The 25,536-nt window shown below is 36.2% G+C and overlaps 1 protein-coding gene across 12 annotated transcripts in view; it reads left to right on the top strand.

Moving 5' to 3' along the window:
- Positions 1–25,536, top strand: part of LOC143215469 (lachesin) — a 653,313-nt gene that overhangs the window by 614,759 nt on the left and 13,018 nt on the right. For all 12 annotated transcript variants that reach the window (XM_076437612.1, XM_076437613.1, XM_076437611.1 and 9 more), the window contains one exon: positions 23,108–23,250. In XM_076437612.1, the coding sequence (XP_076293727.1) occupies positions 23,108–23,250 (143 nt within the window). The remainder of the gene's footprint in view (positions 1–23,107; positions 23,251–25,536) is intronic.

Here is a 25,536-nt window from a genome sequence, read left to right as displayed (position 1 = left end):
ATAATTCATATGTATCATTTATGAACCACAATAATGGATATATGTTTTTGAATTTTCCAAATTGCCAATTGAATATGGGGTTTTATATTTTAAGGTTGGCAGTATGTTAACACAACATTATGCGCGAGTGGAAGTTATTACTTCCACAGTGCCACTGGCACAGTACCAAATTAATTTTCGAACATCATAGTTTTTCCATGATGTAGAGTAGCGTAATTTTTTTTCGCGTGGAATGTATGTACTCTTGCAAATGCACGCCATAAATGTAAAATATACTTTCCGCGTTTTTTGAATATTTTCATGAGTTACGGTCCATTGTACAGTGTGTCAGGAACCTGGAATACTTCGTAATATTCTGCTAATGCACTTTTTTGCCAAGAACGAGTAAGTAAGAACATACAGTGTGGATCTAAAACTGTATTTGTAAACTAAATTTGTGATAATTACATTCAAACAAAATAGTAGTACAATAAACCTTGTCTCATTTTAAAACTTGAATCTTCTACTTTCATAAACTATCATTCGTTTTTACGTATAACAGTTTAGCATGATGTAGCGGGTGGAAAACTGTAGAGATGTTTCCTCTTCAAAACCTGCTACCAATCGAAGCGTCTTTAAAAATATTTAAAAAATGCGTTCGTGAAGAAATCAATGATACATTTGACGATTGAAGAATTGAATTAAATATTATAATAAATATTACCGTCAATTTGGCAGTACATCTTTCATTCAAAACTTCATATAAACGCCCCAAAAAATCGTGCATGAAGTTCTTTTACATTGTTGCAAAGGGGAGGCTTCAATCTTCAAATCTATCATTGGTTTATTCACGAACACATTTTTTAAATGTTCTCAGAATCGCGAAAGATTTGTTCTATAAAACAGTGAACAAAATCGTACAACAACTTTTAAGCGGTCGTTGCAAAGAAAGTTTTAGATCTGTGCAAGCTTCAGCCAAATTTCAATGTTTGGGTAGAGGTTTCAATTTACAGCGTTTTTTTTTATGACTGCAAAGTAATTTTTTTAAATGACTGTTGTAATGAAAGTATGTAGTCCCATTTAAAAAAACTTCAATGACCCTGAAATCTCTCTCCCTCTGACCTTGTTTCGATCGTAAAAAGTAAGCGAAATATTTAAGATGGTCAAGCTCGATGAAATACCCTGTACAATATTCTCTATAATATTTAATTAGTAGTCATAATTACTGTCCTTGCAAATAGTTATTTGCCATCTAGGTGTAAAGAAACTCCACCAGCTGAATTTTTACGATTTAGACTGAATGTAGACCGCAATCGCCTTCAAAAGTCCTATTATTAGTAATTAGTATTAAGTAATTTCCATTATTCGGAAACATAAAGCTGCGCATATGGCAATTTTCATAAAGTTGCGACAGCTAGCAGCTGCAGAAATGCAAGTTATGCCTCGCAAACGTAAAAATAGAACTTTTGAGGGCGATTGCGGCCTATACTGATCTTTTATCTAGCGCTTTTGACTACTGAGAAACCGCATCTTTGCATCATCGAGAAATGAGAAGGCGCATTCCGCACCCTTGCAATCCTAGAACGGATCTACCCCCTTAACCAAGAGTAGCTTGTACTTTGGACGATTACATTTCAGAGTAGAAGATCTGCATGGTTCGATGTTTTCTCGAAATATGACTGCAAAAGACAAAACTGCATAGTCGTCTGAGGGTTGGAGGAATGAGGAGATCTTCCGCTTGTACATTTCTTTAAGGGTTTTTCCTGCGGAAAGTCGGATTCCATAGTTGAGCCCTTATGGTGATTTATTGGAAGTGCTCAAAGAGCGTTCACAGGATTTCACGGTGTAATGGTAAATATCCAGAAAAAGTCATACACGATCCAAAAGCCCAAGTAAGTGCCGACAGTGACGGGGTACGAACGAAGTAGCGTTCGGATCTGGAATGTTATTAATTACAATTATACTTGAAATGAATAATAAAAATTTAGATAATAGCGATTAGGCTTAAACAACACAATCAACATCATTGCAAATGTTTGAAGTCTTAAATAACTGCAATTCACAAGGTGTTTTCGAAATCGTGATACAGGTATCTAGATAGTGACTCTACATACAGAAACAAGTCGAAAAGACGCAACAACAATGTTTCGTTTGCCACTTTATTTACTTTTTTACAAAGTTATAGCGAAATGAAGACAACATTGACGGTTAACAAAAATTTGGTGCAACTTTGGAACATCACACGGGGAGCAACAAATTTTTTTGATAAATCGCGTTAATATCATTTTGAGACCAGATTTGAAATCAGCGTGAAAAAATCTACGCGAAATGATATATAGCATGTTAAAAAAAAAATTTTTCGCGCATGGTACTGGAGAAACCACATTTTCTTGAAGTTCTACATGTTCAACGAATTTTCTCAACGTTAAAAAACGTTCGTATCATAATCTCCCTATTTTTCCCATATTCTGCAAAGTTTCAGCTTTAATTTTTTTTAAATTTCATCGCTCTACCTGATTTCTATTGAAAGTTCTTTGATTTTTAATCGAGTTTGGTCCTTTCCAGCGTATTCAGAGATGTCACGCAGCCGCTGTACGTGACGTGCTAATTTCTTTGAAGCACTAACTTCAAACACAGGTACCATAGGTAAAAAATTGTCGCAGCCAGTTCATGGGGTACTCAATCGAATCGGCAGAATCTCTGTTTCAATCTGACGTTCGGATCATGGTATTACGATCATTTCTCGCCGTGATACAGCGAGTTAAAAGAAAAATGGAAATGGTACATTTTTTAAGCATGTTTTCAGAAACACCTGGTATATCGAAATGTTAATGAAATTGAAAAAACAAAGGGAGTGCCTTGAACAGAAAGAAACGCTCTTTCTATTGCTTTTTTGGAAAAGATTCTACGATACTTTTTCGCTTTCTGGAGCCAGTTAAAGTTAAAAAGCCAACATTTACTTGAATGTTGAATAACTCGAATAAAAAAAATCGCACAATAATCAACAACCACACATTTTACACAGGAAAGATAGCCCTTCCAAATGATATTAACGCGATTTATCAAAAAAATTTGTTTCTCCCCGTGTGATGTTCCACACTTGCACAAAATTTTTGTTAAACGTCAATGTTGTCTTCATTTCGCTATAATATTGTAAAAAACCAACATAGCAACAATTTGAAACAAAGCATCTGAAACTAGAGGTTTCAGGCTTTCAAACCATTGTTTAACGATATCGATACAGCAGTTTTTCACGGAGTGATGATCACGTAGAGTGGGAGCAATTTTTCGGGTTCGCACAAGTGATCCCTTAATTTTTTTGAGGAGTGTAGTATACGCAGCAAGTAGATTTGATGCGTCATGATCAGACGCGTCAGACTACTCGTATCAATAGCACGTGTATTTGCAGTATTTTCAAAATCAGGTTTCTCGAAAACGAGGCGTGAAACAAAAGAAAGGTAATTACTTTTTTTTACTAATTCTGACATGGAGAATATGGTGGACCGGATAGCTACAGTGCGGAGAAGGGAACGGGGAAAGAAGCCTGACCATTCAGATTGTATTTGCGTTCCTCTTGCCCCGTTCCCCTCCCGCTAGTTTTCTCTCGTGCTCTGGACAGTAAATGCGCCGCTTTATGCTTCCGAATAATCTAGGTGCACGGTAGTGCACCAGCCAAGTTCTTGCACTACCTCCTTTTACACGAAACAACTTAGCCGTTTTTTAGAGACTTATAACTCGACACTGGAGGCAGATGGAGAGGCACAATTTCGTACACTTGTTAAATGCTATCATGTCTCAATATTGACAAAACATTACTCCCCCAACATTAGTAGATTCCGAGATATAGGACCTCAAAAATTGCTAAATTTGTCACTAACTGACTGACAGATCATCAAAACCATTTGGGTACTTCCCATTGACCTACAAGCTTGAAATTTGGTATATAGGTCCACCATAACAAACACTCAAAGGAATAATCATCAAAGTTTGAAATTTTACACCTTAAAGGGGTTGTATTAAAAAAAACGAAATAGGTTATGTATGGAGAAAATTAAATATGCCGCTTTTCCCATAAGGAACCGTGTAAATTCCGGAAAGAATCATCTGCTCTCTCCAAACGTTCGTATAGCGCCATTCGAGGTAGTGGCAAACAGCTCAAACTGGTAGATTACAATAAGGTAGAAAATTACACTAAAATTATAACAAAAAAAATCTAGGTAAAGTTGGGTTCTAATTCGCCGGCAGAGTGTTAATCTTTGATACCTACTTGATAATTGATGAAATTTCAACAAAAATGGATGAAATCCCAACAAAAACATTCTGTAAACAGGAGCCAAGTTCTTGTGGCCGTAATAAGTTGTGAGATCAAACAAAATACGGCCAAGTTCGTTAGCTTAGAAATACCTCTTGCAATACTGAAAAAAGCGTTTGTAAAAATTAGTTAAAAAGAACGCTATTTAATTTTTAAAGAGTCACATGGAGGGCTAAATTATTCAAACTTGGCCGTTACTTTTTAAACCAATGGCCCTAAAACGTGTTAGGTAGCGGCCAAGTTTGAATAATTTAGCCCTCCATGTGACTCTTTAAAAATTAAATAGCGTTCTTTTTAACTAATTTTTACAAACGCTTTTTTCTGTATTGCAAGAGGTATTTCTAAGCTAAAGAACTTGGCCGTATTTTGTTTGATCTCACAACTTTTTACGGCCATAAGAACTTGGCTCCTGTTTACAGAATGTTTTTGTTGGGATACAAATTACGCAACGTAAACGTAGAGATAGGACTTTTGAGGGCGATTGCGTCCTGGATCGATCTTTTATCTAGCGCCTTTGACTACTGAAAAACAGCATCTTTGCATCATCGAGAAATGAGAAGACGCATCCCGCACCCTTGCAATCCTAGAAACAAGTCTACCCCCTTCACCCCTTGTCGTACCATTTTCTTTACAGTTTCAGCGATTAAAACGTTATTATCCCCAAAAATGTCATAGAAGGGAAAAGAAAATTTATATTTTTTGTGCAGCTACATTTATTTGAATGCTTAAATATTAATAACAAACGAATCCAATTTTATTTCATCTAAAAAGAAACGCGTAACATTCATACTTGCTAGACTTTGTTAAAATCTTTATGACGAGTCTGACTCGTTAAAATACGACAAGGGTTTAAAGCTAATTTTTTCGTATAACTCGGTACTCTACAAACACAGTAGAACGGTAGATATCAGCATAGCGGAACGGCGCGGCGGCGGTGGCGCGGTGACGGGACTTGTCACAAATCATGCAAATTACCTTGATCGTGAAGCACTTAACAATCCTGGTGGTGGTCGTAGTGCGTGTACGGTGGAAGCGGGATCGATTTACGCTCGTTACACCGAAGTTATAATCCAATGTCAACAATTCGGGTTGCCTTTCAGGGAAGTCGCCGGGCTCGTTGAACCGCGGCGTGTAAACTTTGACAGACTTGAAGATGCGTGCCAGTTAAAGGAGCGCACACAGAAGGCAGTGGGTCTCTCTGATCGATGAAAGACGGAGACATCGTGAAACACGGGCAACGGGAACGGGAGCACGGAAAGGAGGATCAGATCGTGAAAACGTTGTCGGTCGGCTCAGTTGCTCGGCAAGAGTAAAGTTAGGCGGCGGTAAATGGAATTAGTTTGGCCTGTGCACGCCGTATATACTAGCGCTTGTACATAGAAGCTTGGCCTCTCGTTTCCGGAGCATCCTCGCCCTACGACCACTTCACCCTACCGACAACCACGTGGCCCGTGGAAACCGCAGACCGTAAACACGTCGCCACAGGAAGCACCGTTTTGCCGCTCGTTATTTTTCTCAGCGATATAACCGTCTGCTCGGACTGCGCCACGCCACGCCACGCCACGCCGCTCCACACCGCTCCACACCGCTCCATGCCGCGCCGCCGCTGAAATGTACAGCGGCAAAGTATTGTCGGTACGTTTACTGGAAGATGACTTTTAATTAATTCTACCGGGTGTCCGACAATCCAAATGCATATTAAAATTCCACGGCATAAAACGACTACAACACTTGACATTTTCTTCTTTTCACGGTTAATATAGTTGGACATACTCAATTTATGCTTTCGTTTTTTAAGCTTCCACAATTATTCCACGGATTTCACGACTATACATCTACAACATAGTTGGATGTTTAATAGGAATAAAGCAATAAAGTTTTTAACAGGAAGTTGTCTTGAAAAAACTAATTATATAAACACTTTCTGTCCCACTGTGTATGTTTCCTGAAACTCGCAGTCAGAAATTGTAAAAGAGTTTTATATGTTTCTAAAGTGACGACAACGCAAACTCTAATTATGCGAATTTCCGTGTTTCCTGGGACGGTAGGTTACTGTCGGTAAACATGACGTTTTGTCTCGCTTACACATCCTTTTAAAATGAAAATTAACTAAAGAACCGTTAATGTTATTGTTGAAAGAAAAATCGTAAATTTTGAAGTATACTGGGTGTTTCACAAGAAACAGAATGACTACATAAATATCTCCGTTAGGATTGAAAATAGAAGAAAATGTTAAAGAGGAAAGAGTTATACTGTTCAAGGAGGTAAATATGATATAGAAAATTAGTGATTATTGAGAAAAAGGTCCTCTTTCCGATTTTCCCAGATAGCACACGACGATAGCATTCACCTTGTTTTCTCCATACACATTTTGTTTAAAAACAAATCACTAGATTTCGGGAGGAAGGATATATTTAGCGAGACGCGTCAAGATTTTAACTCCGATGTTGTAATAGAAGAAAATGTGTATGGAGAAAGCAAGGTGAATGCTTTAAATCAACCCCCACCAGCATCCGCCGTTACTATTGGTTACTATGTAGGAAGGACGCGTTTCGCTTGTCGCAAGCAGTGCGCAGGCCTCGTGCATCGGAGCAACAAGGAGCGCCACCGAAAGGAAGCTTGGTGGGGGAAGCAGGCGTTTGAGGGGCTCCACCCGTGCCCACGCCTGAGTTAGATCGAAGTGTGAGTGAGAAACGGAATAATACATCAGTTTTTAAACAGGAACAACTGAGTGCTTGGAATAGTATTGACGAAAATGTTATAAATAAATTGTTTGAAAGTATGCCTAGAAGACTTGAAGAGGTCATAAGAAACAAAGGGTATCAAACTTCATATTAATCATGTCGTTTTATTGTTAAGAATACACTCAATTACGAATTTTCAATGCTGTGAACATACTTTCCGCAATCCATAAAAAAGCTATTTAATTTTTCCTGTCATTATTATAAACTTTATGTCACCTTTGGTGCTACATATACTACACTCCCCAAAAGAATTAAGGGATCACTTGTGCGAACCCGAAAAATTGGTCCCACTCTACGGGATCATAACTCCGTCAAAAATTGCCGTATCGATATCGTTAAACAATGGTTTGAAAGCCTGAAACGTCTAGTTTCAGATGCTTTGTTTCAAATTGTTGCTATGTTGGTTTTTTACAATATTATAGCGAAATGAAGACAACATTGACGTTTAACAAAAATTTTGTGCAAGTGTGGAACATCACACGGGGAGAAACAAATTTTTTTGATAAATCGCGTTAATATCATTTGGAAGGGCTATCTTTCCTGTGTAAAATGTGTGGTTGTTGATTATTGTGCGATTTTTTTTATTCGAGTTATTCAACATTCAAGTAAATGTTGGCTTTTTAACTTTAACTGGCTCCAGAAAGCGAAAAAGTATCGTAGAATCTTTTCCAAAAAAGCAATAGAAAGAGCGTTTCTTTCTGTTCAAGGCACTCCCTTTGTTTTTTCAATTTCATTAACATTTCGATATACCAGGTGTTTCTGGAAATATGCTTAAAAAATGCACCATTTCCATTTTTCCTTCAACTCGCTGTATCTCGGCGAGAAATGATCGTAATACCATGATCCTAACGTCAAATCGAAGCAGAGATTCTGCCGATTCAATTGAGTACCCCATGAACTAGCTGCGACAATTTTTTACCTATGGCAGCTGTGTTTGCAGGTAGTGCTTCGCAGAAATTAGCGCGCCACATACAGCGGAATACGCTAGAAAATTTGGACCAAACTCGATCCAAAATCAAAGAACTTTCGATAGAAATGAGGTAGAGCGATAAAATTTTTTTAAAATTAAAGCTGAAACTTTGCAGAATATGGGAAAAATAGGGAGTTTATGGTACGAACGTTTTTTAACGTTGAGAAAATTCGTTAAACGTGTAGAATTTCAAGAAAATGTGGTTTAGTTATAAAGCCAATTTACTTCAATATTGAATAACTCGAATAAAAAAAATCGCACAATAATCAACAACCACACATTTTACACAGGAAGGAAAGATAGCCCTCCCAAATGATATTAACGCGATTTATCAAAAAAATTTATTTCTCCCCGTGTGATGTTCCAAAGTTGTACAAAATTTTTGTTAACCGTCAATGTTGTCTTCATCTCGCTATAACATTGTAAAAAGCCAACATAGCAACAATTTGAAACAGAGCATCTGAAACTAGAGGTTTTAGGCTTTCAAACCATTGTTCAACGATATCGATGCGGCAATTTTTCACGGAGTTATGATCACGTAGAGTGGAAGCAATTTTTCGGGTTCGCACAAGTGATCCCTAAATTCTTTTGAGGAGTATAGTTTGTACTATATTAAATAACGTACATAATATATATTTCCGATTAATTCCTGAATTATTGATTTAAAATAGAAAATATGCATTTTTGAGACGTGTCAACATGCTTTCCGCGGCGTCTGTACATAGTAGCTTGACATGTCTTCAATATAGAACAGAGTCAGCAGTATCTTCCGCAGTTTGCACCAAACAAGAAGCTTATCATCTTTCGTATCATAAAATCGCTGACGACAAAGTCGACTAATCGCTTTAACACGCTCGGCAAATTGCGGATTAAAACAATGGCTACCACGATTATATCATTGGTACGCTGCGCTGGGACGCGTTAACAGGCTGGCAATTCAATCCCGTGTATTATACACATTCGGCGAGTGCACGCTAGGGAAAACCATTTTTCACGATATTAAAATTACACAAACTGTGTTATGAACAAATTTACGATCCTGTGAAATATTAATTCCATTACCCTAGTATACGATCCGCAGAGAACATTCGAAATAAGGCAAATAGTAGCGGCCGAAGAAAAGTACCGTTTGCGGTTCATTAACGCTATAGCGAAAGAAACCAGACACGGAGATCGAGCTTACTTAACACCGTAGATCAACGTGCAATCATCCTCGAGCTTGAGCCGCGTGAAGATAACGAACGGACAAATTACATCCGCGGAAAGTTTTTCAATTAAAGGTTATCTCCTCTTTGCCCTACCTAGCGCGGCAGTAGAGGCTGATGCAAGAGCTAATATATCGACCACCTTGAAAATAACTCGGTTTACTCGTAGAGGTGCACTATTATTCAAATGTATTCATTCGGATTGGGTACAAGGTGTTCAAGCGAATATCTTCTTTGTGGTAACATTAAAAATGATGTTCAATACGATCGTTGGGTATGACCAAACTATGTATAGGTTATCATGCCAAACTCATACGAGCCTCTGTAAACAATGTGACACGGAAATTGATGATTCATACCTCCACAATGGATGAGCGGCCTCAGAAGCGTTACGACCCTTCTATGGTCATCCTGATATAATATATGAAGTAATATCGAAAATATCTGAGAAAATGTTTGAGAAGAAATATTGTGGAAAATATTTACAAGAAGCTAACCCAGACCAATTACAAAATTGACAATTCAATGACAAAATTCAAACAACAATCGCAATACCCGCTCTACTATATTATCTGCATTAACGCGTACCCGTGTTGCCATCTAGCGGTTCTGTTCGCTAAGCGGCGCCCGATCGTCACTACAAACTACAAACCAATATATTGCATCGCTTAGCTCATAAAAAAATACATTCAATTTTCAATCAACATTCATTTACACAGAAAAAATTGTTTATTTTGTCAAAATTAAAAAAGATATTCGGAGGATCACACATCCTGTATACTCATCAATAAATTTCTTCATTGTTCTCGAATGCTCGATCAGCTCTTTAAAAAATCCAGAATACTTCGATGCTACAATCTCATTTGCACTAGCAGTTTCTCAAGTAATTTTATCGTTATGCAACTGTACAAGATTAACCTCGTTCTTCCTTTTTCCGTTTTCTTCTTCGTGTTATATTACTGCGCATTCGTTGCGTCTACGTTGTTCTACGGGGGTTGCCCTGCACATCGTAGATTCGCCTCGCCGCTTGCAGCTTGTAGATGTGCGCGCTTCTGGGGATGCAATAAATTGTTAAACTAGAACAAAGTGTATTCTTCTCGAAGATTTCCACGTATTCCAGTCCCACAAATTTACTCTACCGCCAACAAACTAAGGTCTATTCTTAAACCGATCGAACCGATCTGCACTTGGTCTGCACTGCTTCATTCTCTCAAAGAAAGGGTCTATCAGGATAAGCATGAAACAAAACAATGCTTCTAGGTTGAAAGACAATCCCTCAAAATGGTAAATTCATAATCCCTCATTTTAGAACCGAAAACAACTTCGCTCCATACCTCTGTTACGTGCTGAGGTCTGAGAGTCTCTAATTTTTGGTAATCCATTGAAGGAATATACCTGGGACCGGTCAATATAAACTACACACACATTTATTTAACCCTCATCCGTCCCTCGTGTCAATTTGACACAGTTTTCGCGAATTAAGGTGTACTGTTCTGTTATTTGTCGGTAAATTTGCCCGAAACTTTGTGACTTTTAATTTTTTAATGCGAAACACATATGCTTAGCATTTTTTGTTCATGGAAAATAATGATGTCAAAACTGCAAGTCGAATTTGTTACGAAAGAGTCCCTGTGTGTCAATATGACACATGTATTTACTCTTACGGACTGTCGCGGAGTTTTTCAATGACAAATTTATACGGCATTCGAAAATTGAAGGAAAATTGATTTTTTCTAAATTAGAAGAAAACGTATTACTCTTAAAGTATGGAAATTTAAACGGGACGCGATCGAAACTGCCACACAGAAGTAAAGCAGGGTCAACGCGTAGTGCTACAATTAGTTGAAGGTTTGATTGGACGCAATGTTACGTGTGACAATTTTTTTACTTCACACGAATTAGCAACTATATTACAAAAACGAAAGATGACGCTTGTAGGGACCATACGAAGAAATAGAAAAGAAATTCCCCAAATTTTACTCGATATGAAGAAGAAGCCACTTCATCATTCGGAATTTGTTTTTGATTACATACTAAAAGGTATAATGGCGTCTTATGTGACAAAAAGAAGACGATTTGTTATTCTACTTAGTACATACCATACGTCAAAGCAAATAAGTAGTGAAGTAGATAAAAAACCTGAAATAATAAAATATTATAACGCTACAAAAGGAGGCGTCGCGTTGCTGTCCTCGATGATATGGAGATGGTGGGCACATACAGATGTAAGCGCAAAACAAATAGATAGCCAATGGCAATTTTTGCTAATATGTTAGATATATCAGCATGAAATGCTTTTATAATATTTACTTCACTCAATGCAACGTGGAATAAAAATAAAAGATATCGTCGACGCCTGTTTTTGATTGAAATTGGACATTCTTTGGTGCATTCCTCTATTACGTTACGCACACATCTACCGCGAGGATCTAATGCGACTGCACTTGTTGCACAAATACAGGGTATACCACCAGTGATTGTACCGTCTTGTAGTAATCGTATAATGCATACTCCTCCAACAAAAAAACGAGCCCGATGTCACATGTGTGAGAAAAAACCGAATGCTAATATACATAGTACCCGATGTGATTTGTGTAAACAAGCAGTATGTCCCACACGGGTCCCATGGAAATCACCGACACAGATTTCTCCGACACGGTTTTGGCCGACAACATTTCTCCGACTCCAGATTTTCGCCGACAACGCCTTTAATCGACAACGAATTTGATCCACAACAACTTAAGACAACCACAGTATGTATTATCATACAGCATTATCATATGTATTATCATACAGTATTATCATACAATATTATCATACTGTGTCTTTGTGGATCAAATTCGTTGTCGGTGAAAATCGTTGTCGATCAAAATCGTTGTCGGTTAAAGGCGTTGTCGACCAAAGCTATTGTCAGACAAATCTGGAGTCGGAGAAATGTTGTCGGCGAAAACCGTGTCGGAGAAATCTGTGTCGGTGATTTCCATGGGACCCGTCCCACACATCGCTTTATTTTATGCGAAAATTGTGCAGATACTAAGATGCAGATGTTAACGCATCCATTTCAATACAAAAACATCGGAAAATAACTTTTTATCTTGTTACTTCGTCGATATTTTACCACTGTGTCAATTTGACACCGAGGGGCAGATTCAGTTCGCAAAATGAGGGACGGATGAGGGTTAAGTCAGAATCTAGCTCGGTATCGACCGGTACAAGGATTTGAGGCAGAATCTAGTTCGCTATCGACCGGTACAAGGATTTAAGTCAGGATCTAGTTCGATATCGACCGGTATAAGGATTTGAGACAGAATCTAGTTCGATACCGACCGGTACAAGGATTTAAGACAGAATCTAGTTCGATGTCAACCGGTACAAGGATTTGAGACAGAATCTAGTTCGGTGTCGACCGGTACAAGGATTTGAGACAGAATCTAGTTCGGTATCGACCGGTACAAGGATTTTCGTCCAACTGACGCCCCCGCTAGAGATCTCTGAGTATTTAAAGAGAGATCCTTCTCCTGTCCTCGGAGTGGTGGAAAAATGGCACGGGAAAGGAAAAATTGGAATGAGGTCCTTGAGGATTTCCAGACGGGCCCACCCGAGATTAGGCAATTGCCCTTTTCGAGATGTAGAGAGTCATCGGTTGCATGTGGTTGCTAATGACCCGGCTGTTAATACGACCACATTAAAGTAAACTATAAATACCTCTGTAGAAGCATAATAGCAATTTCACCGTATTATTCGCAACAATTTGAAAATTGTCAATTTTGTTATTGAGAAAAGAAATATATCACGTACAAGCCATCTTTTTGGTACTGGATGCAAATAAACGAAATACATAACTAGAAACGAATAACGATTGTTCGATCTCCTAGAAAGTATCATTCGTCGATCACCTTGTCGGCACCTACCGATTACAGATTCTTACATTCAATGCAGACAGAAGTTAATGGCGTTATGCTTAGTGTCTTAGTTTCCTTGGCGACAGGGGTGGAAATGGGGGAGTCCCATCTACATTGTAAGTAAAGCTTGAAGAGCTTTAAACGATGCGATCTCAAGAATGGAGGAGAGGGCAAAGACTCGATTTCTCGAACATAGAAAACCCTATCTATGAGATCGTCCTTGCTCCGTTGTACCTTCGCCGACGAAGGGAAGCATATTTAACGAGGGCTTTGCCACCTTCGATCAGCATCGTTCACGGAGAAAAATGTACTTCCGAAGGACCTTCAGTTATCTTTTTGCTGATCGCCAGCCAGCACCAAGCTGTTCCGAGCGAGTTAAGTTCAGGTATCTACTGCGGGAAAACCTTCCTCTTAGTGTGGACACAAAGGAAGATGTTAAAAGGTGGAAAAATTATAGGTAGCTCAGATACAGATAAAAATATTGCTGAGATATTATTCCCTAGGTTCTAAGTAACTGTCAGCCCACCATTATTTATTGGCAATATAATGAGAAAGTTGTTAAAAAGGTAAGGGAGTGTCGTAAACGTTGGGCACACATTTTGTTTATTACTGTTCACTCAATAATAACCAGCTTAATCGTCAGATTCACTTTCACAATGTTTGCATGTAACATGACTTGCAGGCATATCAGCGCATTTCAAGTGCACAGCTCCTTTGCAAGTGTTGCATTCGACAGAATTCGGGCAACGTTTGTGTCCCAACAAAATTGAATATTTATATTGTATGTGAAAACAAACTGATAAAAATATAATTAATATTCATGCAAAGGTTGTAGATCACTTTATCTTAAGTAAGTACATTTTTATAATACTATAAACACTTATGGTAAACATATTCAAACAATGTTTCAAATTTCCTCGGAAGCGTCTCAATTTATTCTGAAATTATGTATCTGAAACGAAATCTAATTACATTACTGTACAAAATCATTGTTGGATACCCTGTCTACTACGGAACTATTTTATTGTTCCAATTAAGAAGAAAATCTGTGTTTTAGCTTTTCTTGACGGTTTCTGAGTGAAGAAAGCTCGTTACATCGCGTGATGTAATTAATTTTGTTTCAGACACCCAAGTTTCCAAGTAAATTGAAAAACTTCAAAGGAGATTGATTTAACATGGGTGTTCCTCTAGACTCGGAATGTCTATAAAGTTCCAAAGTATAGAATCGTTTTATAGAAATGTTTGTACAAAGTATAGAATTATAACTAGACTACGGATGTTTATGTAAAACGTTGTGCACTGATTGCTAAAAGCAGGAGCTGCATAGACATTTATTCTCTTAATAATTTTAATAAGTCGTAATTAATATATTAAAATTCTTAAAACCATTCAATATTGTACCGTTTTGTATTTTACATACCCATGTTCACATGAATGCATAAATTCATCTTAGAATTGCAAATCTGATATTTTCTCGCAATTAAATTTCTTAGATACGGAGGAAATCAGCTTTTAGATTGATGTCTAGTCTAGAAAAACAATCTGTGAGAATCTATCGGCTTTTAGAACACATCGGACATTGTAATCATAAATCTATCACTGTTAAAATAAACTCCATTGCTGCATACTGTACATATACTGTATACTGTATACTTGATTGACATAAAAAATTCTTTCCTACGATAACCATATCAATTATCATAAAACGTGTAACGATTATACCTTTTTTTCAGATGAAAAAGTATATCTATTATATTAGTCGTTTATTTGATTCTCTAACATACACCATTTCACGTTTATTCGATTAATGAGGTTGAAATAAAGTATATGTTAATATACACTGTTTGTGAAAGTTGTAATTTTTTCTGTTAATAGCATCTCTGTTAATTCACGGTAATTATTTATAGATTTTCGTATATTTAATTGCCATTTTATTTATAAATATGATAATCAACTCAATAAACCTTGTAACTATCTTGATGGAAATATGTAATTACGTCTCACTGTTACGAAAGTTAAGTGAAGTATTTAGTATTGGCTATAAAAGTCTACTACGTATTTTACGATGCGACAGTAATTAGCTACTAATAACTCGCATCACTTCCGCTGGCTATTAAAAACCAATTAACAAAATCTAATACAATATTAAAGTCCTAATATTACGAAAGTTTATATTAAAATTTTACAATTACTGTTAAATATGTGGCATAAACTAAAAACTTCTAAATGTACCTCTCCTATATGTTAATCCATATATGTATTATAGTCACGAAATATATTATACAAAAATGAATGAGCGATTAATAAAAAAAAATTAGATTATGGTACGAACGTTTTTTAACCTTGAAAAGTGTTAAACTTGCAGAATTTCAAGAAAATTGTGGTTTGTCAGATACCATGTACGGATAGATTTTTTTCTTGACATGCTATACATCATTTCCCGAAGATTTTGTGGCGCTGATTTAAAATCTGGTCGTAAAATTTGTCTACCACCTCAGGATTTTACAGAAAATCGATTTTTGTGAACAAAACTAATGAAATCATTTTTTCGTTGAAATGATTTGATAACCCACTACATAGTTTGAAGATATATTGTATTCTCACATATGGAACACAATAAAAATGATTTTTTATTGTGTTAATAATTTTTTCTGTAGACTTTATACTAGAGATACCCATTTCAAGTGTAATTAATATATCCGTGCAGAAGTCCGGATACTATTTAATACACGGATATACGTGTACTGAAGTACACGTGTCCACGTGTATCAAAATATACGGATAATGCACGTATAACTGTGAACATGAATATACGGGTTACACGTGTATTATCCGTGTATTTTGATACACGTGTGCCCGTGTATTCAAGTACACGAATACACGGATAGTACATTCAAATATACAAGAGTTAACATGAGAGGTTTCGAAAATTAACAAACATCATAATTTCTGTTAATAAACCTTAATCAATTAACTGTTTATTTTGATGAAGAAAAACCAAAATCTTTACATTTTCCGGCAAAAGACGCTTCCTTTTTGCTGTACATGTATTGAAAATAACGGATACCCGTATATTCTCTGTGTAGCTCGATACACGTGTACGCGTGTATTATCTGCGTATTTCGATACACGTGTACACGTTTACTTCAGTACCCGTGTATCCGTGGATAAAGAAGTACACGGATTAAAATACGGATATATATTAGTACACCTGAACACGTGAATACGTGTATCCTCAATACACGTCCAAAACCGTGATCTCTACTTTATACAGTAAATCCTCTATCGACGCAAAAGCCTCGGGGAGATTCGTTTGCATCGATCGTAGAGGGACACTATTTTTCTGAGCTTCAAAGGCCAAACCGCGCGCGGCCGAAGCTACTGCGACTCTCCGCGCCTCTTTCTTTCCTTCCTTGCGCCCGAAACGTTCAACGTCAATTAATCGCACGGGCCTTTGAACTGCGCCGACGACTGCGACTCTCCGCGTCACATTAGTAGTGGTTCACACCGATATACCCGAGCCGGGATCAGATTACTACAGTGGAGGGGATATTTTTTTTCGTCCATCGCGTAGCACCTTTTTGCGTCGATAGAGGATTTACTGTACCACGATTCATTTGCATCTTCTGAATAGTAAGCTATCAGTAAATATGATTCTGCATTCCCGACAAACTAGCCGAAAGAATAGAACGCTAGACGTTTTTAATAGAGTATAATACACTTAACCGACCCTGTACAATGAGGTCTATAATATTCAATTAGTAGTCATAATTACTGTGTTTGCTAATAATTATTTGCCGTATAGGTGTAAAGAAACTGCACCAACTGCACCATTATTTAACGATTTATTATGTCCATTATATTATTGTTGTATTCCAAAGTGAAGCATTCTTCAGTCTACAAGTAATGTTTATTTGTGAAATTCAACCAAGAGTAGCTTGTACTTTGGACGATTAGATCTCAGAGTAGAGAATGTGCATGCTTGGAAATTTTCAAAAAATTTAAAAGTTAAAAAAATAAGCGAGATATGTAAGATGGGCACGTTAGGTGAAGTACCCTATAATACATACATATAACAATTTATTATTTAATTTATCATTTATAATGTATAATTATGCATTCAATATTTGCCTTGATAGTACGAAACTTACCTATCGTTGTGCAATTTTACGAAAACCTGATACAGATACATGTATTTTAGAAACCCAAATGACTTTTGTTAGACCAAAATGATTTAAGGGAAAGGAATTACAAACATAATTAATTTCAGGTAATTGAAAACTTCAAACTTGTTCTTCGATAACGAAAGATCCAACTTTTGCTTGACATTCAATTCCGTTTGTTTTGAGGGTTTTAAAACGATTCTGATAAATTCGCGGGATACATGGCAATAAATCCATCATCACCATACATATATTTGTGTATTTCTCCTTCGCGACTGGCTCGATGCCAGCGTAGTAGAAATAATTCTACATATATTTCCATATTCATAGATTTGGTCTCCCCTTTTTAGGCGAAAAATCCAAAATGTGGGATGTCGCGTCATCATTCACAGACGTCTTATAGAATATCTGATGTGCCATATTTTTTAAGAATCCTATCCATCGTATTTTTCACCAAGCGACGAATTCTCTCTCAGATTTCTCTTCGTTCTTTTTATTCTCAAATCTTTTTGTCGAGGAAAATCTTCCTGCTTCGTTCTTTCGACAATAAAGTTGTCTTTGCGACATTATGTTATTAATGTATAATAATCCTCCGGTACGTGTAAAGAGTTATTTTATCTGATTTCCATTTGGACCGAAATTGCAATTATTCGCCAAAAAGAACAAATCAAACCAATAAGACCATTATTGAAGTAAACGTAACATGAAATTGGTTTATTCAGATAATGATTGACTTCGATTATACACGGCAATTTACGATAATGCAAAACAATTCTTCCATGATATTACTCTTGGCAGAAGATATTCGATCAAAATCGTAAATATGACTGTTGAACGAATTATTTGGACGAATCTATTAAACCAACAAAAACATCCTGTAAACAGGAGCCAAGTTCCTATGGCCGTAAAAAGTTGTGAAATCAAACAAAATACAGCCAAGTTCGTTAGTTTAGAAATACCTCTTGCAATACTGAAAAAAGCGTTTGTAAAAATTAGTTTAAAAGAACGTTATTTAATTTTTAATGAATTACATGGAGTGCTAAATTATTTAAACTTGGCCGTTACTTTTTAAACCAATGGCCATAAAAGGTGTTAGGTAGTGGCCAATAATTTAGCCCACCATGTAACTCATTAAAAATTAAATAGTGTTCTTTTAAACCAATTTTTACAAACGTTTTTTTCAGTATTGCAAGAGGTATTTCTAAACTAACGAACTTGGCCGTATTTTGTTTGATCTCACAACTTTTTACGGCCATAGGAATTTGGCTCCGGTTTACAGGATGTTTTAGTTGGGATTTCATCAATTTTTGTTGAAATTTCATCAATTATCAAGTAGGTATCAAAGATTAACACTCTGCCGACGAATTAGAACCCAACATTACCTAGATTTTTTTGTTATAACTTTAGTGCCATTTTCTACCTTATTGTAATCTACCAGTTTGAGCTTTTTGCCACTACCTCGAATGGCGCTATACGAACGTTTGAAGAGAGCACATGATTCTTTCCGGAATTTACACGGTTCCTTATGGGAAGAGCGACATATTTCATTTTCTCCATACATAACCTATTTCGTTTTTTTTTTTAATACAACCCCTTTAAGGTGTAACATTTAAAACTTTGATAATTATTCCTTTGAGTGTTTGTTATGGTGGACCTATATACCAAATTTCAAGCTTGTAGGTCAATGGGAAGTACCCAAATGGTTTTGATGATCTGTCAGTCAGTTAGTGACAAATTTAGCAATTTTTGAGGTCCTATATCCCGGAATCTACTAATGTTGGGGGAGTAATGTTTTGTCAATATTGAGACATGATAACATTTAACAAGTGTACGAGATTACATATCTCCATCTGCCTCCAGTGCCGAGTTATAAGCCTCTAAAAAACGGCTAAGTTGTTTCGTGTAAAAGGAGGTAGTGCGAGGAACCTGGCAGGTGCACTACCGTGCACCTAGATACGAAAAATGGTACTGTACATGGTGATCGCGCCGTTACCAGCCAACGTTTTTCTTTCAAAACTATTGTGATTCGAAAAAATTATACTGTCGTTTGCAGGTAATGTAGTGGTGTCTGTATATGCAGAGTGCTCATTTGAAAACTTTCCAGCCGAACATCTCGAGAAGTATGAAAGATATTAAAAAAGTGTAAAACCAAGGATTTCGAGTGGGAAAGAGGGGGGCGAATAATAGAGAATAATAGAGAAACGAATCTGTTTGTTTTCTGATAATTTACAGAATGAGCAAATTTAGAACATTTTTGTAGATATTGACCTAATTCAACTAATTTTCATTTAAAGATTAAAACCGGTCACCCTGTATATTCGATAGAAATTAGGATTTCAATTTTCATAATGTCCGTGTTATAGAATCGCAAATTGAAGAGCGAAAAATCGTTAAGTGCTGATTAGTTAATTAATTCTTAAATGCAGACGACAATTTCATTAGAGGATTAATCGGTCACGAGACAGATCGATCTAATTAACCGTTTGCGGACACAGCGGTCCGATGTTAAACCAGCCATAGAATTGGGGTTGCAGCAGATACGTATTCATTAAACTGGTCGTAAAATATTTATACACGTACATATATATGTATAATGTTTATCTCTATGAAAAATAGGAGCTAATGATTTGCTGAATGCTAATATGAATACATTTATCAGATACATAGATTTTTTACTGAACTTTTGGTAGTTATGTCGATATGTACTTCGCACAGAACACATGTACCTACATAGAATATGAGTTCATCGACTGCAAGAGGTCAAGCGATCGATTTGAAGAACTGATTGTACCAATTACTAAGGCTGTGTCACATAAAAGTCGCAGTATATTACTGTATTGTACCGCAGCAGGCTTGATTTCTCTTCTCACTAGCAAAACAATATGTCGCTTTTTCCTAAACCAAAAGGACAAACGAAGATAATTGTGAGTTGAAATGATACACAAGGTATTCAATAAGTGATTGGCTTTGTCAGATGCAATTCCTATTTCTATCTACTAGTAAATGAATGATCATTAAAGTTGAAATTCAATTCAGAATAACATTCCTCACTAGCAAAACAATATGTCGCTTTTTCCTAAATCTGAAGAGGACAAAGAAAGGTAATTGTGACTTGAAATAGTACACAAGGTATTAAATGAGTGTGATTGGCTTTTTCAATGGTCCGTTTATTCATAGCAGTATCGCCACATATACTACAATTTTTCTTTCGAAAATACAAAAGAATTGAAGGACGAAAATGAATATTCTGTTAACCCTTTAAAAAACGTACTTTACTCGAGCAAAGCAGAAAGTAAACTGACTGATGTTACAGTCAAAGCACACGTAGACCACACCTAATTTAATTTACGTATGAGCATTGCAGTTAAATCTTGTAACAGTTAGAGATAACACTTCTCGAGATGCTTACCGCCATCGCGTCGCGTCGACGCGGACGGACTTATTAAACATCCTAATTACATCCTTTTTGACATTAAAGTGAAATTTGTTCAACGCTTATATTCGCTCAACTTGGAAAAGAAAATTAATTATTCTGTAATGTATAAATATGTAAAGAGCTCTCCTCCTTATGCAAAATAAAAATTGTATGCGTCAATTGCAAGAAGTAGAAACTAAATTGAATGTTATTTCTTTCCTTAGTGATTTTAATAGAGGTGAAATCATATATTGTTAAATTTTACAACAACAATTTTGAATTTCATCTACTCAATTTTGTTGTGAATGCATAAAGATCCGCACGTAAACTAGAGGATTATTGTTGCTCGCTCGCTTCGCTCGCTCGCGAGTAGGGTTGTTTTTGCTCGCGGGTAGGACTGCTCTTGCGAGAGGGTTAGTGGTACGCATGGCTAGTAGGGCCTGTAGCTATTAATGTTTTTTATTTCGTGTGTGACTCTCCAAGAGCCACACAAAGAACTCCCCGATTCGTTAGTTGCAGTATATTATTATCATTCTGTTTAGTACGTTTTAATAAGATTATACGTTTTCAGGGAAATTCAATAGTTTTCTACTTGTCAAAATGTTTGCTATATGACGTCGCATTAAACCAACATCGTAGGCTCGTTGCTCGCTTGGTTCCTTGTTATAGCATACTAATGTTGCAAAATAAATTGTCTTAATTAGTTTTTCGCAAACGATACAACTCCTCATTATCCGGGTTTGCAGTATTGATCTTGGATTTCTCCGATACTGTTAATTTAAACTGTCCCAAAATATATAAACCGCGCTCAATTTTGAAACTCTGCTCAGTGCTACATACAACATTTGTAAAGTTCGCCTTTCTGATTTTTTAAAATCCAAACATACTTTCTCGTATGTTTGTCCCTGACTTTTATGAATCGTAATCGCTTCAGCAGGAACCACTGGAAATTGACTACGTGTGATTTGATATTTTTCCTCACTCGACATATTTACTTGATTCGATATTTTTATTATTGGTGTTAAATTTTGATCAATATTTGCATTTTTCATATAATCACGATAACGAGTTCTTACTTTCACTCCTACTCTGGCCAATTGAAAATCTAACCACAATATAGACGGAATTTTAGTATTTTCTTGAAAAGTAATAAATTTTAATATTCCGCATGCGTGCTCCATAAACCAATCCGTTTTCAACATCAATGTTATTAATAATTATCATATAGTTTATATTAATTTTCAATTTAATCTCAGTTAATAATTCGTTTTGAACTGATTGTTTTTTTAAAGATTGTAATATAAATTTTTTTTGTACTTTCATCGATATTCTTTGAAAATGTATTCTCGGGAGTAGAGATGATTAACTCACTCTTGCATTGGGATAATTTTCGATTATTGTAAGCGGAAACATTAGCGTAAGGTACAAAAAGAAAATTTTTTTTTAATTAATAAACTTTTTTTAAATTTAAAAAAAATGAAAAATAAATTTTTTTGTGTAATTACGTTTGTTTCTTCGGTGGAAACTTTCCGTTCTCTCGTATAAATTGCATTGTAGAATCAACTCCTTTCGAAAAAAACTACTTGACCAATATGGACCAAAATCTAATCAGCTCTAAGTTACGACGGGGCACATCGATTGCATCATTCATCATTCTGATCGCGTAGTTACTTTTTCAGAAAACGTTAACGAAGATTTGATACCATAGAAACAGACATACGCACGCACGCACGCGCGCGCGCACACACACACACACACACGAACATTTTGCTGAAAATAGTCTAAAATGACTGTAATGAGACCATGAAACGTGAAGATCTGCTAAAAAATCGATTTTCGATTTTCGGGGTCATTACAATAACTTCCCTATAAAATCGGGAAGTTAAAAAAGAAGAAAGAGAAAACGAGAGAGATAGAGTAGCAAAGAAAATAATTTCCGATAGCATACACATGGCAATGAACAACAATAGAGAAACAAGGTGAAGCAAAACGAAACGAATAGTTCATCGCACTTTAGTAATTCTTAGTTTTACATACATTCGTTTCGCTTCATATTTTTCTTCTATCACTTCATTGTGACTGAGTAACTCGAAAATCTGTTCGGATATATCCCGTCGTTAAAAATGAGTAAAGATCAAATTGCTGACAAAGAAATGAAACGGAAGCGTGTCGTTCGTTTTATCGCGCATGTCATCGCCCAATCCGACGCGGCGCGGAGTACTAAACGTAAAATGAGGCGATAAAGAGTGGAAGCTTGAATAAGGACGGAAGAGAAAGAATTTCTGAAAATTAATCTCCCAAAAAAATGGAGTACCCTTCTCACGTATTCTTCTTTTAATCGGTATTTCATAAAAAGTGACTACCAGGAGCCCAGCGTTAGAAATTGAAATTTTAACGGTCCGGATCATGTGTTCCAGTGTGAAAACGGACTTGATGGAAGAGGGGGCCAACTCGACTCTCAGTATAGCGAGGGTAGGACCAGCTGACAGTGGAAACTATACGTGTCATCTCACCACCATGCCTGATCAACCAGCCACTGTTCATGTGCACGTACTGAACGGTGAGAATAAACTTCTTTTTAAGATTGAAAAATCTTGTAGGTTTCGTTCGGCTAAAAGCGTGACGTAGGATGTCACACAAATGTGTAACGGAAGTTGTATCTTGGGGTAGGGGTAGGTAGTGGGGTGGGGGCAGTTCGGCGAGGAGCGTGACGACGAGTGTCATTGAGCGGTGTAATGGATGAATATTGATAAATAGCGTTTATTATTTTTGCGTTCCGTAATTTGACGATGCCCGAACGTATCTACAATGATTTTCAATCTTCTCATCTCTTGCGTCCTCGCGGAGGCTGTCCATTTTTTTTAAAATATTCATATGAATATGAAGACCAAATGTCAAGAAATACGGAGAAACCAAAGACATCTTTGATTTAAATTATCTAAATAAGTAACGAGTAAACAATTACAAATATTATTTTAAGACAATAAAATTTAAACAATGAATTATAAAATTATTACAAAAAATGTATATTTATTACGATAATTATCAGTAGATAGAAATAATTTTTTAATGAATTTTAGTGGAAATTTCATCCCGATATCTTAAGAGAACCATAAGTGGTTCAAGAGTTATAGTAAAATGTCGTCAAATTTCTCGATCCAGCCCTCCGTGTATCGTCTAACGAGCCGAGCCGCTACATTGAAAATTGAGACTTGAAAATAAGTAATATTAATGGTTTTAAATCACGAATTATGAAAGAAGTGCGTATACAAAATAGGGACAATTTGAGACTGTTGCATAATGTTTTTTTCTATATTTGGACTATCGCCGAAATGGACTTCTTTTCCACCTAGATCGGCCAAATTTCACACTATGCGCCGATTGATTCTTTTCTTATGAAGCAGCATAAAAAAGAAAAAGTGGTATCAACGACACAAACTATGAAAAATAAGAATTTACACTGTTCATAACATATTGCATTTAACAAAAAATGCAGATGGCACCTTCTCTACCCTTAAGAAACTCATCCTCGACGGAGTACCTTGCACTTTAAAGTGTTAGCTCCTTTAAACCACTTAACAGCTCAAGATTTCAAGTTGATAGGTACAATGGCTTCGGACAAAGGCAGTTTGTAACACTTTATCTGCCCCACCTTGTAAATGAGGTTAATTGCACTTTACACAAATCATCGTGGCGAGAACTTCTCGTTCGATTAAAAACCGTACCAGCTTATCGTAATTGTTACGTACATTTAGAAATTCATATGATTTCATTACGATTAAGTTGTTTAGTGCTCTAACGATTTTAAACATTTCTTTACTGACTCGACACCATCCGAGAGGAACACGTATCAAGATGAATATCAACATACAGAGTGATTCTTGTAATACGACGACTACAAATAACTCTAAAATTATTTATCGTAGAAAAAAATATTCCAAACAAAATTTGCATGGCTTTGAGAGGCATATACAGTGTTTTAATCGTTCTGTTGTTACTTTGCTTCTCGAGACATAGGGGCTACCTCTTTTTATTTAAATGGAGTTTATAATATTGGCTAAACTTCACTTTAGGAATCCAGAAATTTTTAAACTTTTTTTAATTGGTCTCGTAGATTTTAACGAGAAAATCCCAAAAATTCAAGCTTAATGTTAGGAATTCATTAGTTCAAAAGTTATGAGTGTTTAAAGTTGAACGATTTTAATTCAATTTGTAGCATTTTCGACCAAAAACGTGTCCTCAGATTTTTACCTGCCAGATGTGCAAAAATATTCTAGAAAAAGATGAACGATGCATTGCGAAAGTATGAGGTTTCAAGCTTTAGAATACGTCTAGATTTATTATTGTACTACATTTTGTAACGAAATCGTCAAAGCTTGAATATCGAAAGTTTCACGACAATCGGAAATTTGGTGTTTAAATATTAGAACCTTGAATAAGTTCTCGCTGTTTCTTCAAAGATGGCAGTAGCAGTACCCCGTTCGTGAAATTTCGAATGGTAACACACATGCAAGGCAGTAGTGTATCTAACCTTAAATTTCAGTGTATGGTAGTTCACTTTAGTGTAAACAAAGTAATTTTTTCTTAGTTCTGAAAATGTCTACTTTTGTGCCAAATAAAGTGTATTTGCGGGGAATTTTATTGCACTACTTTATTCAAAAAGCCACTGTATCTTCAATAGTTATTTATACTTTATTTTTATTTTCTACTTTATTGGTACTACCTTTTACTTTATTGGTATTATTTTTAATACCACGATAAGTGTTTATTTTACAATGTGAGCGTGTGGATGTGTGCTATACAACTAATATCATGTTAAGCTATCTTTTATAATAATATGATTTAA

This window comes from Lasioglossum baleicum, chromosome 13 (genome assembly GCF_051020765.1).
Source record: "Lasioglossum baleicum chromosome 13, iyLasBale1, whole genome shotgun sequence".
NCBI lineage: Eukaryota > Metazoa > Arthropoda > Insecta > Hymenoptera > Halictidae > Lasioglossum > Lasioglossum baleicum.
Note: the sequence above shows the minus strand (reverse complement) of the source record. Positions and strands in the feature narration are given on the sequence as shown.